Raw genomic sequence first — 12,488 nt, 5'->3', positions numbered from 1 at the left:
CTTAGTGCCCCTTCTTAAGAAGCCGGGTGCTGACTCTGCCGAGCCATCGAACTATCGTCCCATCTCCCTCCTTCCCTATTTCTCTAAAATCTTGGAGGCCCATGTCACCCGCTGCCTATCAAACTTTGTTGAATCTTCCCAGTACCTCGAGCCTAACCAGGCGGGCTTCCGACCTGCCCACTCGACCGAGGCGGTCATTCTGGCAGTTCTTGATACTCTCAGGAGCAACGCTGACGTCGGGAATCCCCAAGCCCTCGTCCTTCTGGATCTGTCCGCCGCGTTCGACACGGTGGACCATAACATCCTTCTCCACCGTGTCGGGCAGGCTGGCATCCGAGGCCCTGCTCTCGAATGGGTCAGATCCTTCCTTACTGGAAGAACACAGGCAGTTCGCCTGGGCCCTTATACGGCCAAAAAATCTTCTACGCCCTGTGGAGTCCCCCAGGGCTCCTCCCTCTCTCCGCTTCTATTTAATTTGTATCTCCGGCCACTGATTCAATCCCTCCTCAAATGGGACATCACTATCTTCAATTATGCTGATGATTTGCAGCTCGTTTTCTCACTTAATTCCCCACTATCTATCAATACGTTCCACGCAGTAATGATCCATATACAACTCTGGATGGACCAAAATCAATTAAAATTAAACCCAGGAAAAACTGAGCTCCTTCTCCCCGGCCTAAGCCACACCCATTGGGGCCCTCAGTTCTGGCCGCCGGAGCTTGGTTCCCCTCCTACCCCAGCTAAAACAATAAAAAGTCTGGGTGTAATTATCGACGTTGAACTTTCCCTCAAAGCCCAAGTTGGAGCGGTAATTTCATCATGCATGCTCCAACTTCGGAGGATTCGTAAAGTCCGTCACCTTCTCCCCTCTGCGGCACTCACTCAATCTGTCACCTCACTTGTACTCTCTCGTCTTGATTTTTCCAACTCTATTTACCACGGTATCCCACTCTATCTGCTTAACCGCCTTCAGGTCGTACAAAATCAGGCAGCCCGCTTGATCCACGGATTACCTAGATGGCAATCCGCTAAACCCCTGCTTCACAGCCTCCATTGGCTCCCAATGAATCAAAGGGTCGCCTTTAAGGTGGCATGTCTCACCTTTAAATGTCTTCACTGCCCCAGTCCAGGGTTTCTCAACTCCCTCATCCGACCCTACCGCCCTACACGCAATCTTCGTTCTGCCCGCAATGACTTACTAATTATCCCTAAAAACAAAACCAAGAAATTTGGTGGTCGCCGCTTCTCTCATTTGGCCCCCACTTTTTGGAACTCCCTCCCTCTGTCTATCAAATCTTCCCTCTCTCTTCTTTCATTCAGAAAACTCTTAAAGACCCATCTCTTCCCACCCCTATGTTAGGTTGCTCTGTATTCCGTTTTCTCCTACCCTGTCTAGCAGCGCCAGGAAGCTTCGGCGTTAGTGCGCTTTACAAATGGCACCTAACATAACATAACATAACATATGTTAATAACTCCTCTGTTTGTCTCATACACCCAAACACATATATTTGTCTTGTCCTCCTTCTCCATTTCAACTCACTCTCCCACCTCAACTGTCTCTCTCAATATATTTCTTTATAGATCTTTCTCACTCACTTTTCACCTTATTCTACCGCACAACTGTCTAACTTTGTATACATGTCAACTCTTTCTTTGTTTCACCTATTTCTCGCTGTGTCCTCTTTTTCGCTCTACACCCCAATCCTCTTTCTTTCCTTCTGTCTGCTTTTCTCTCTTCCCCAACACTCTCTTTACCTGATCTGTTTTTTAGGTCTCGTCTGGCGTTGGCAGCGCGCATGTGCTGCTTCGCCATGCGAGAGCCTTTTGCGATCAATTCAGCCAAAGCTGAATGCACGCGCGTCCAAATGGACAAAGATGACTGCTCTCGCCATCCGCAAAGCTAAACATGCACGCAAAGGGACAAAAAATTGCACGCGCATGTGGATAGCCCAACGCCATCTTTGTGCACACGTGCGCATTTTTTTGTCCCTACGTGTGCATGGCGGCGTGCTTTCGCTTTCGTCGGCGCTGAGGAATTCCCCTCGGAGCGTGCAGCCACCGCTCGACCCCAGGAGCTGGCGCGAGGCTTACCGCGACCATTGCTTGTTTTTAGTGTAACCTTTGGTGTAATCTTGCATAAATATTCAAAAGAGTTCCTTTGAATGTGGTCTGCCTTTTGTGCATTTAGCCATTATGCTTCTTTATCGTGGAGCGTCCACACAGTGACCCTCGTAGTCTGTAACTGGGGGAAAAGTTCAAATGCAGCAAATGGTCTCCCCCTTTGGTTTATCGCGCCGTGGCACAAGTTTGTCGAGCTCTGCCCAGCCCCTGTACCCGTGCCAGCCCCTCCCTCGTCCCCGTGGTGCGGTGCTTGCTGCACGGCTGTGAGTGAGGTGCATGCCCGGGCTTGTTGTTAGGAGGCGGGGCTTGGAGCACCGTGCGTGCAGGACCAGGCCTCTGGAGGGTGAGAGCGCATGCAGTTTCGAAATTAGGATCTACTTTCCGTTACTTGTGGAGGGTTCAGAGGTGTCGTCACCTGCCTGTCACTGCTGCTGCCTGTGCTGGAGGTGCACGGAGGCAACAAAAACGAGGACTGTCGCTGATTTCTGGTGGAGCTGTAGGCGTCATTGACTGAGGTACGTGCTTGCTGCCTGTGCACAGGCTGTCGTGCATTAGTTGCCTGTCTTGGTTCTGCCTCTGCTGCCCGGTGAAGAGACGAGTGACTGCCTGCTCCCCTCATGTGCATGCTGAAACTGTGTTTGCCGTCTGTGCCGAGGTGCGCATCCTCTGCCTGTTATGGGGCTGTAATTTAAGGCACATGCGTGGTTATGTGCTTCCGTCTTTTATGGATGGTTGGGACTGTGAGGTGTTGGTTGTGCTGGGACTTAATTTCATGCCAGCCGTTAACGGGGATAAAGTCTGTGTTACCCCTCCGATGACGTTTGTGGTTGTCTGTAGTATAGGGTCTGCCTACCACGTCTCCTGCCTGCTTACGGCATGTCTGCCCAGTCCATTTTGCCTGTATCCCTGCCCTCGTCGGCCTCTGTAGATACGGTTTTAAAGAGGCTAAAGGGCGCCTGCTGGCTGCGCAGAGCTCAGAGGTGAGGCATTCATTCTGCTGCCTGCTGTGTTCATGCGAGGTGGCTACTGCTGTGTTTAAACTGCTAGAAAGGTCTTAGTGTGCGGCTTCCAACTGTTACTGACTGCAGTGCCCACGTTGAGATCAGTGTGTGTTTGCTGCTTCTCACTGCTGCTACTTCATGTGGCTGCGATAAGTGCCTGCTGCCTGTGCTCGCTTCGTGGCACTCATGGTGTTGTTGTATCTAGGCCATGTCTAATTCTGCCTCGGCTGCATGGGGCTGACTGCGGTGGGCTGTCTGTGCCTGCAACTGATAATGGCCTGGGAAGCTACTGCATAGGACTGACTTTGTTGTGCGGCTGCAGCCTGCAACTCATGTCGCCCTAGACTGGATTGACTGCGGTGTTTGTTCGCTGCCTGCAATTGATCTTGCCCTAGGAAGGAATGCAGAGGGCTGATGTGGTGCCTCTGCACCTGATGTTATCCTTGACTAAAGTTGACCGAGGTGTGCAACCCCTGCCTGCAACTGATGTCATAGACTGGGACTAACTGCAGTGTTTGCCTGCTGCCTTCAACTAAAGTTGACCTAGGCTGGTCTTCAAGTGACAGACTGCGGTGAGTGTCTGCTGTCTGCAACCTAAGTTGTCCTAGACTGGGACTGACCTCGATGTTGGCCTAGGGCCGGACTGCATGGGACTGACTGCGGTGAGTGCCTACTGCCTGTAACTGATGTTGTTCCAGACTGAGACTGCCTATGGTGTGTGCCTACTGCCTGTAACTGATGTTGTTCCAGACTGAGACTGCCTATGGTGTGTGTCTGCTGCCTGTAACTGATGTTTGGCTACGTTGGAACTGCCTTGGACTGACTGCAGAGTGTGTTTGCTGCTTGTAACTGATGTTGTCCTAGACTGGGTGCCTGGTACTGACTGTGGTGTGTGTCTGGTGCCTGCATCTGATGTTGGCCTAATTTGGTGCTGTCTGGGACTGGCTGCTGTATGTTTGCTGCTTACACCTGATGTTGACCAATATTGGAACTGCTGTGTTGTGTCTGCTGCCTGCAACTGATGTTGCCGTGGTTGGGATCTCGTAAGACTGACTGCGATGTATGTCTGCTGCTGGAACTGCTGGCTGTCTAGGCTGAGACTGCATGTGACTGAGTGCTGTGTGTGTGTCTGCAACGAATGTTGGCCTAGACTAGGACTGCTTAGGTCTGAGTGTGATGTGTATCTGCTACCTGCATTTGATTTTGGCCTAGGCTGGAACTGCACTTGACTGTAGATTGTGTCCCTGCTTGGACTGGGGCAGCATGGTACTTACTGTGGTGTATGGCTGGCTTAAATCAGTGTGCCTTGTTGAGAAGATACAGAATGGAAGTTTGGGTGAGTAGTTTGGCAGTAGTTAGCATACATTTACAAACATATATTCATAACTTAAACAGCAAATCTGAGAACCCAATATACTGACAGTGGCCCCTGGTATATTGACTCTAATAATCTTAAACTGAAAATAATTATTCATGTGCCATTTTTGGGTCAAACTGAAGAAGTAGACAACAAAGGTTTGACTGGTCCTGGCATGGCTGCCCAGCGCACTTGTTTAATCTGAAGGATGTGTACACCACTCTCTTGTGGACAAGTGAAACCAGCATTGGCATAGCCAATAGGTCTCGCCTTTGGGACCTTATAAGTGTTTAGCCATGCAACAGTTGCATAACTAAATACTTATAAGGTACCAAAAGCGAGACCTATTGGCTATGCCAAGCGGCCATGCAGCCGCGAAAGTGATCGCGATTAAACATCAAAGCGGCCGCGAAAGTGAAAGTAATCGTGGTCAAGCGCGGCGCGCGCGACCGCACACTTGTACTGTAGCTCTAGGCTGGCCTGGTAGCTCTTTTTGGAGCCCTCTCAATAAGTCTCGCCAGACCTGCGCATGCGCTGGGTCAGGCGAGACCTAAAAACCAGGTTAATTTATCCGCCTTTAATCTACCATGCTGTATCTCTGAACAATAAGGCAGACTTCAACCCCACTAGGATCAACTACACCGTTCCTTATTTTTAAGATGAAAATGCCCCATTAAAAACAAAAATAAGTAACCAGTTAAACAGCAACTTCATATGTTGCTAAGGATAAACTTTCCTCTATCTGCTGGGCTACCATTATTATCAAAACTGACATTTATAAGCCCTGAAGCGCTTACTATGTTCACCTCCATGGTCTCTCCCCCTTTGAAGCATCCTTATCTGGAGACTGGCGTTTGTTGACAGAATGTGAAAAGAATTCCAGTCCTGTACTTTAACATATATTATGCACATCTCACTGCCATTGAATATGCATTAGTTGTTCAATATGCACAAGCAGGTCAAAGCTTGCCAAACTATTTTGTCGCGGGACAGATAAGAAAAAAGCATTGAAAATGCAATAGGTCTCGTCTTTGACTAAGTTAAAGCCATTTGCTTTGCTAATGGTATTGTATAGCAAAGCAAATGGCTTTAACTTAACAAAAGGCGAGACCTATTGCATTTTTAATGCTTGTCTATACCTCTTGTCATTTTACTCTCTCTCTACCATCCGTTTTTCTTTGTTCATCTGTCTACATCGGCCTCTCACTAACTTTACCTCTTTCTAATTCACCTGTTTCTACATTACCCCTCTCTCTACTTAACCCTTAAGAATAGTTTACTCCTGTGCCTCTTCTTTTTTTCCTACTCTCTGCCTCTTTACAGCTCTCTAAAACCTTACCTATTCCCCTGCCTCTCTTTCTACCCTTATCTTCCTCTTGCTACCGCTCCTTATCTTTTGTTCTGTCTACTTCCCCTTTCTCTGTTTACTTTACTTGTATCCCTATCCCACATATCTTTCTACATCATCTCTATCTCTACCTTCTTCTTCCTCTACTTCATGTCTCTTGCTACTGTTCTCTTCAAGTCACTGTCTGTCCCTTGTATTCTGAGCAGTCTCATATCTTTTAGTAGGGTCCAGGTGACTGTCTAGCCAGAGACGGGCACACACATAAAGAGGAGCAAGGTAGTGGAAGAAAAATTCAGAGATAGTTATTAGATTTTAACTAATGGAAAGGTAAAAATCCTCAGCGCAGTGCTGGAGCAAGAACTCCAGTAGTTAAAGGGGAGATATTTATTGCAAATATTTGATAATTAAACCTACAGTTTCAAGCACTATGTGTACATATATCTTACTTTGTTATTATGCATCTAACAACCCACTCTTAGCATGTTTTACCTACAATGCGAGTTACAAGGTAATTGGACACTGAATTCCACGTAAAATGTTGTTCAAGCTTTCTTGTGGGACGTTTGGCCTGGCAGACACCAGGCAGCTTCAGCTAATGTCTGTCTTTTTTCATGCACCCTTTTTAGAAGGTTTCACATGTATTTAAAATTGTTCGACATCGCGAGGGCTGGAATGAGCCAAAAATGAGTCATAAATTCTAAGTTTCTCTCAACTGGGGACACAAAAATATATCTTACCCAGGACCCCACAAAACCTTAAGATGTCACTGTGTTGACATAAAGCTACATTACCGTACTTGGCAAGAATAGTTTGTAGGGATTGGGAAGGCAAGAGGACAGGAAGTGATTGCGGAAAGATACAATGCTTTGGTTTGCTTCAGTGCCCTCTATCATGGACCACTGCCTTATTTGTCCGTGTTACCACACCCCAACATAGAAGAGTTGGAGCTAAGAGGCCATACATAACCAGTGCTTTTTGCGAGGATATTTGCCTCCATAGCAAAAGGACATTTACCCACCCATCTTCCCCCTGCAGCGAGGAAACATTTGATGCTTGTACAGTCTGTGTGGCATCCAGTTGCTCTGCTAGCAGTCTAGAATCATCTTACCTTAGAACCGACACTGGAAATAAACAAAATGCTCCAGAACTTCACGCTTGCGTTGTGAGAGGATCCACAGGGTGCAAGCCACCACGGTTTGATGGAAAGAATCATTGAGGAGATGTTTTCCTTTTATTCTTCTTCTTCTTCTGTACAGTGGGCTTCTTCTGCAGGAATTACCGTTCGACAGGAAATGTTTGCATACGTTGCTTCTTAATGCCCCCTCCTCCTTCGCCCCTCCCTTGAATCCTTCTCCCGTCCGTCATTCTTAATGTCTCTGTCTTACTGTTAATTTCACCCGAGCGAAATGCAGTGAAGCAGTCAAAACTGAATATGGACGGTTAGAAAAGCAATTACTCACTCACTATAATCAGTCCTTTATCAGGTAGGAGGAAGCTTTTCCTGCTCAAACAGCACGGGTGTACAGAATAAATGCACGTCCTTTAGATGAGGAGAGATTTTTTAGCCTGTCCTTGCTGTGTACATGGTCAAAATAATTTACAATCTCATCAAAAGATGTTGTGTCAATATGTTATAGAAAGTTAGACACAGACAAGAATTTAGTATGAACTGCTGTTTCTAAAACTGGCCCAAAAACAAGATTCTGTGCACGTCTGCTCACATTTTTCTTTTTCTTGTAATTGAAATTCTCACCCAAAATCAATTTACCTTTGGCAGCACCCTCCCAGGATTGCTTTAAAGATTATTTTTTTTTAATTATCTTTTTATGAAGGGTTATACGATGGAGAGTATAATTTTGCTTTGCTAAACCCTAAGACATCTCCCGTTCCTTTTTTGAATTATCAGTACACCATGGTTCCATTTCACAGAAAAAGTGAGATACTTACTTCCTTGACTTTCATGAAATTCACAAATGTTTCCAGGAGAAAATCTGCAAAGTTGTGAAAGTAGCCGGTGCCTTGGAGTATTCCTAGAATCCTTTAGGGAATTTATAGTATGACAATGCCATAACAGTTTGCAAAGTACATGCATCTCTGTAGTCTAGTACTGACATTGCACTTTTTTCTCTTTTGCCCTCCCCCTCCCCCATTCCTACCCCAGGACATGGATTTCTGCTATTTCTATTCTTGACAGGAGTAAATATCTAGTTGAGCCCATGTTACGAATGGGCTGCGGAAAATGTTTGCCAGTATATAAAAACATGAAGTTTGTGCGTGTGCACAAACTTTCCAGGGATTTTGTGCCCTGGAAGTATGACTGTCTGCCCACTGGGCAAAATATACCTGCACATACAAATACATATTTTTATGCATATATAGCCATATTCTGAGGCTACCAATCATGGATTTACAATCGTAAATTCCTCCATTTGAGCACCTGAGTTAAGCACCAGCACGCTTTGTGAATTTTGGCTTTTGATTTCTCTGTCTGAAGCCAAGGTTCCTCCAATCGTTTTTAGGTCTTGTAAATTGGGATCTTACCAAATTGAGATTGCATCCATATACATATCCTAAAAGCATGTAACAGAGACCAGCTGCTGACCAGGCAAGCCCTAAAAATAAAGGGGGCAGAAAGAAAACCCAGTGTGGAAGAACATTTGGCAATTGGGGAGTTCTCATTGCTACCACATTTAAGGAAAGAAAATAGGGAGTTATAAAGAAGTACCCTCAGGAGATACACCCTGGTTAAATTACTTCAGTTGTCTTTTTGCACTGTGTGTTAAAATAGCTAATGGAAGATCAAAATAATTTAATATCGTGAGGAAGGTAGAAAGTTCAAGATAAGCCCACTGAAACATGTCGAACATTTATATTTCACAATCTACCTGCACGGAACAATCTTAGATGAAAAAGTAGCTCATAACTGTACTGTACCATAGTATGTGAGATGATTGTTTTTAAAGACTGATGAATGTGTCTGTTATTAATTCTTCTACGGTTATGTCTTATTGTGATCTGCATTTATGTTTCTTATTGTTAAAGTATATATAAAGAAGAAAAAACATTTTTAAAGCAATTTTATTAAAATATGAACTTTTTGTCACTCCTTGTCACTGTCTTTTTCTGGGAGGTGTTACCTCTTCCACCGTCAGCATTGTTGTAATAAAAGGTGTTGCACCGTACATGATGGAAGGGAGTGGACCTGTTTAGATTGTGGCATGCCCAGTGTACACGAGGCTGCTAAGGGAGGAGAAATCCTGTGGAGTTGTCTCCCAGCTGAGTTTCAGCAGCAGTGGAGCACTCTGCCAGACACCATTGGCTTTAGGTAATGGCTAGCAGCATGTCGTACGGTGGCACCCATAAGTTCATACTGATGGTATTCTGCTGCTTTTAGTACAGTAAGATATCTTGGATGTTACACTGCTGTAAGCTAATTTCCATTCCTTAAAAAGAACATTAAGTTACTGTTTAAAACCTTTCACAATCCTCTTGCCTGTTAAATAATGTTTGCTAGGGACATACAAAGATTGTCTAGTTTTAAATAATTGTAAATTCACATGTCTGTATTTTTCCTCCACAGACTTTCGGAACAGGGCTTCGAAGTGTCATGCTATGACAACCTCAAAGCTGAAGAGATGCATCAGAAAATTAAAGATGGTATGTCCTCTTTCCAACCCATCATACACTTCTGCAGTAAACACTTGGCGTGCTCATTGCACACACTTGCCCTGCTATCTTTGTTTTTATGACTACTTCTCTTCATATGCCACATATACAAACCTAGTTGTACTAATGTTACCTCTCACAGTCCCTCCCAAAAATGTCTGTGGTATGTACATTTAGATTTTAACGATTGCTTTATATACATTTCTCGATAATCTAACACCATATACTCACCTATGCCCATAAACACACACACACTGACTAGTTAAACCGCTGGGGTCAAAGTTTATGTTGTTTCTTATTGCAAGATCAGTTACCTGTCATACCTAACCAGTCCTTCACTGATCAAAAAGTTCTTTCCTCTGGTCAATGGACCATTAGTTGAACTAGTTGATGGTGAAATGACACAAATCAATTTTCTTGGTAATGAAAATAACCACAGACTCGGGGAAAGTTTTAAGGCTTTATCTGAATTAAATTTGTGTGAAACATTTCAAAGTACAGTACAGTCTCCGTTATCCAAAGGAAGGAAGATTCGATTAGTCAATTAATCAGACAATATCATAATTTGTAATGACGGGTCTGGATAGTAGAGGATAGAGAGAAAAGTACATCTGTACTTTCATGAAATTATAATTACCTAGGATGGTGTGAAAACCAACTCTCTGGCCAAGGAGCTGGGAAGGGTCCCCCGGGAAAGATCAGGCGACAAAAGCTTCAGGTTAGGATTCAGGATAGGATAGATGACCTATCTAACAGCGACGCTGGCATTGCACCCCTCTCTGACGGTAAACAGCCATTACAACGCGGTGTTTACCACGCGTTGCCATTACATCGCATGCGTTGCAACGCATGCGATGTTACAACACGTGGTAAAAATCACACATACCATTACATCGCATGCGCTTTTACAACGCATGCGATGTAGTGTGTAATGGCGGCGGCGGCTTTCCAAGTCGTTGTGATAAAACTGAGGCTGTTTCCTCACAACGACGTGCACCAAGCAGGAAGGAGGAAGCAGGAACCGGGAGCAGAGATGGCGACGCTGGAGAGGAGAGAGGTAAGGGGTTTGCGCTTGGGGTGGGGGTTACTTTTGTAGGGTGTAGGGTAGTGTAAAAGTAGTGTTGTAATGTTTGTGTTGTGTGGGTTTTTTATAACGTTTTAGTGTTTCTTTTTCTTTTAGTGTAGTTTTGTAGTGTTTGTTGAGTGTCGTGTATTAGGGTTTAGGGTAGTGTAGTAATGTTTATGTACTGTAGTGTTTTAGGTAGTGTTGTAGTGTTTGAGTAGTGTAGTATTTTAGGGGTTAGTGTAGTGTAGTGTTTTATGGTTTAGGGAAGTGTAGTAGTGTATGGGTAGTGTAGCGATTTAGGGTTTAGGGTAGTGTTGTAGAGTTTGTGTAGTGTAGTGTTTTAGGGGTTAGTGTAGTGTTTTAGGGTTTAGGGTAGTGTTGTAGTTGAGTGTTTTTGAGTTTAGGGTAGTGTAGTGTTTTAGGGTTTAGGGTAGTGTGGGAGTGTTTGTGTAGTGTTTTAGGGTTTAGGGTAGTGTTGCAGTGTTTGTGTAGTGTGTTAGGGTTTAGGGTAGTGTTGCAGTGTTTGTGTAGTGTAGTGTTTTAGGGATTAGGGTAGTGTAGTGTTTTAGGGTAGTGTAGTAGTAGTGTAGTGTTTTAGGGTAGTGTAGTAGGGTTTGTGTAGTGTAGTGTTTTAGGGTTTAGGATACTGTTGTAGAGTTTTAGAAGTGTAGTGTTTTAGGGTTTAGGGTAGTGTTGTAGTGTGTAGTGTTGTGTTTTAGTGTAGTGTTGTGGGGTCGTGCAGGGTAGTGTAGTGTTATTGTAGGGAGAGGACTGGGGGTGGGGGAGGGTTGTGTAGGAGTAGGGTAGGCACCTACCTTGCAAACTTTCACCACGAGTATAGCTTTACCACGCATGCCTTTGCGTTGTAATGGCATGCGTGGTAAAGGCATAGTTGTGGTGAAAATTTGCGTTGTAATGGCATGTCGTTGTCATTGACATTGCGTAGTAATACCCGCGATGTAATGACATACATTCTCTCTGACACTCTCTTCCTCCTCGAGATTCTTCTGCGATATTCTTCTATTTAATTTAGTCTTGGATGATGTTCTGCAATATTCTTCATCAGCCTTCGCTCGTCACCCCGACAGCATCCCGAGCTCAGCAGCGATCAGCAAATCTCCGTCTAACTAACTAAAGCTACCCCAGAATTATACCCTTCTATGCTCATGTACCACCCATTAATGTTTCAATACCATGAAACTTCTGACGCTGATTGGGCAGGCAAGGGGAAATGATCATCACACCATGCTTACTTTCTCAATTATTCTTTGACTTCTTTGTTCAATGATCCCACCCCTTAATTTTTATTCATATTTTTTTATTCCCACCCGCATTCGCATTAATTTAGAAACAATATTATAGACTTCGCAGGTTGACATCCATTTCTCAGGACATTGGGCTGGTTCCCAAGGTATGTATCGGTTTTGTCCTTGGACGGTGTTCAATTGTCGCACCAATTCCTTCAGCTCCCTTTTACTGTGCATGTGTAGCAGTCACATGGGTTATAGACTCCAACATTCCATAAGTGGCCCAAATTCGTACTACTAAGAGAATCAAAAAGAACACATATTAATTTAAAAATAAAATAGTTTCACTGTATACCACCTATCTCTACTCTAATCCCATTTTACTTATAAATGCTTTTCACGCATTAGTATTTAGTAAATAACTTGTTTTAGTTTCAGCAAAGCAGATGTTTAGCATGTGAGCTTTCAAGTGGCCATTTTAAGAGCAATTGCAGAAAGTTCCCTCCAAGCGATAGCTCGTCATACTGCATAGATGCAGTTGACGCATGCGCAATACAGATTCCCGCGTTAGCAGCCCTTTTAGTTTTCACTCGGGTTACTTATTAGTAAGAATCATAGGCAAGCTTCTTCTTTCTATTATATCGTGTGTGGTGCATATTAATTTTCACAATACCAGATT

At 44.4% G+C, this 12,488-nt stretch overlaps 1 protein-coding gene across 1 annotated transcript in view; it reads left to right on the top strand.

Moving 5' to 3' along the window:
• Positions 1-12,488, top strand: part of LOC146862181 (caspase-6-like) — a 126,748-nt gene that overhangs the window by 59,097 nt on the left and 55,163 nt on the right. Inside the window, exon 5 of the mRNA XM_085641370.1 lies at positions 9,411-9,487. Within this exon, the coding sequence (XP_085497496.1) occupies positions 9,411-9,487 (77 nt within the window). The remainder of the gene's footprint in view (positions 1-9,410; positions 9,488-12,488) is intronic.

This window comes from Triturus cristatus, chromosome 2_2 (genome assembly GCF_964204655.1).
Source record: "Triturus cristatus chromosome 2_2, aTriCri1.1, whole genome shotgun sequence".
Lineage (NCBI taxonomy): Eukaryota > Metazoa > Chordata > Amphibia > Caudata > Salamandridae > Triturus > Triturus cristatus.
Note: the sequence above shows the minus strand (reverse complement) of the source record. Positions and strands in the feature narration are given on the sequence as shown.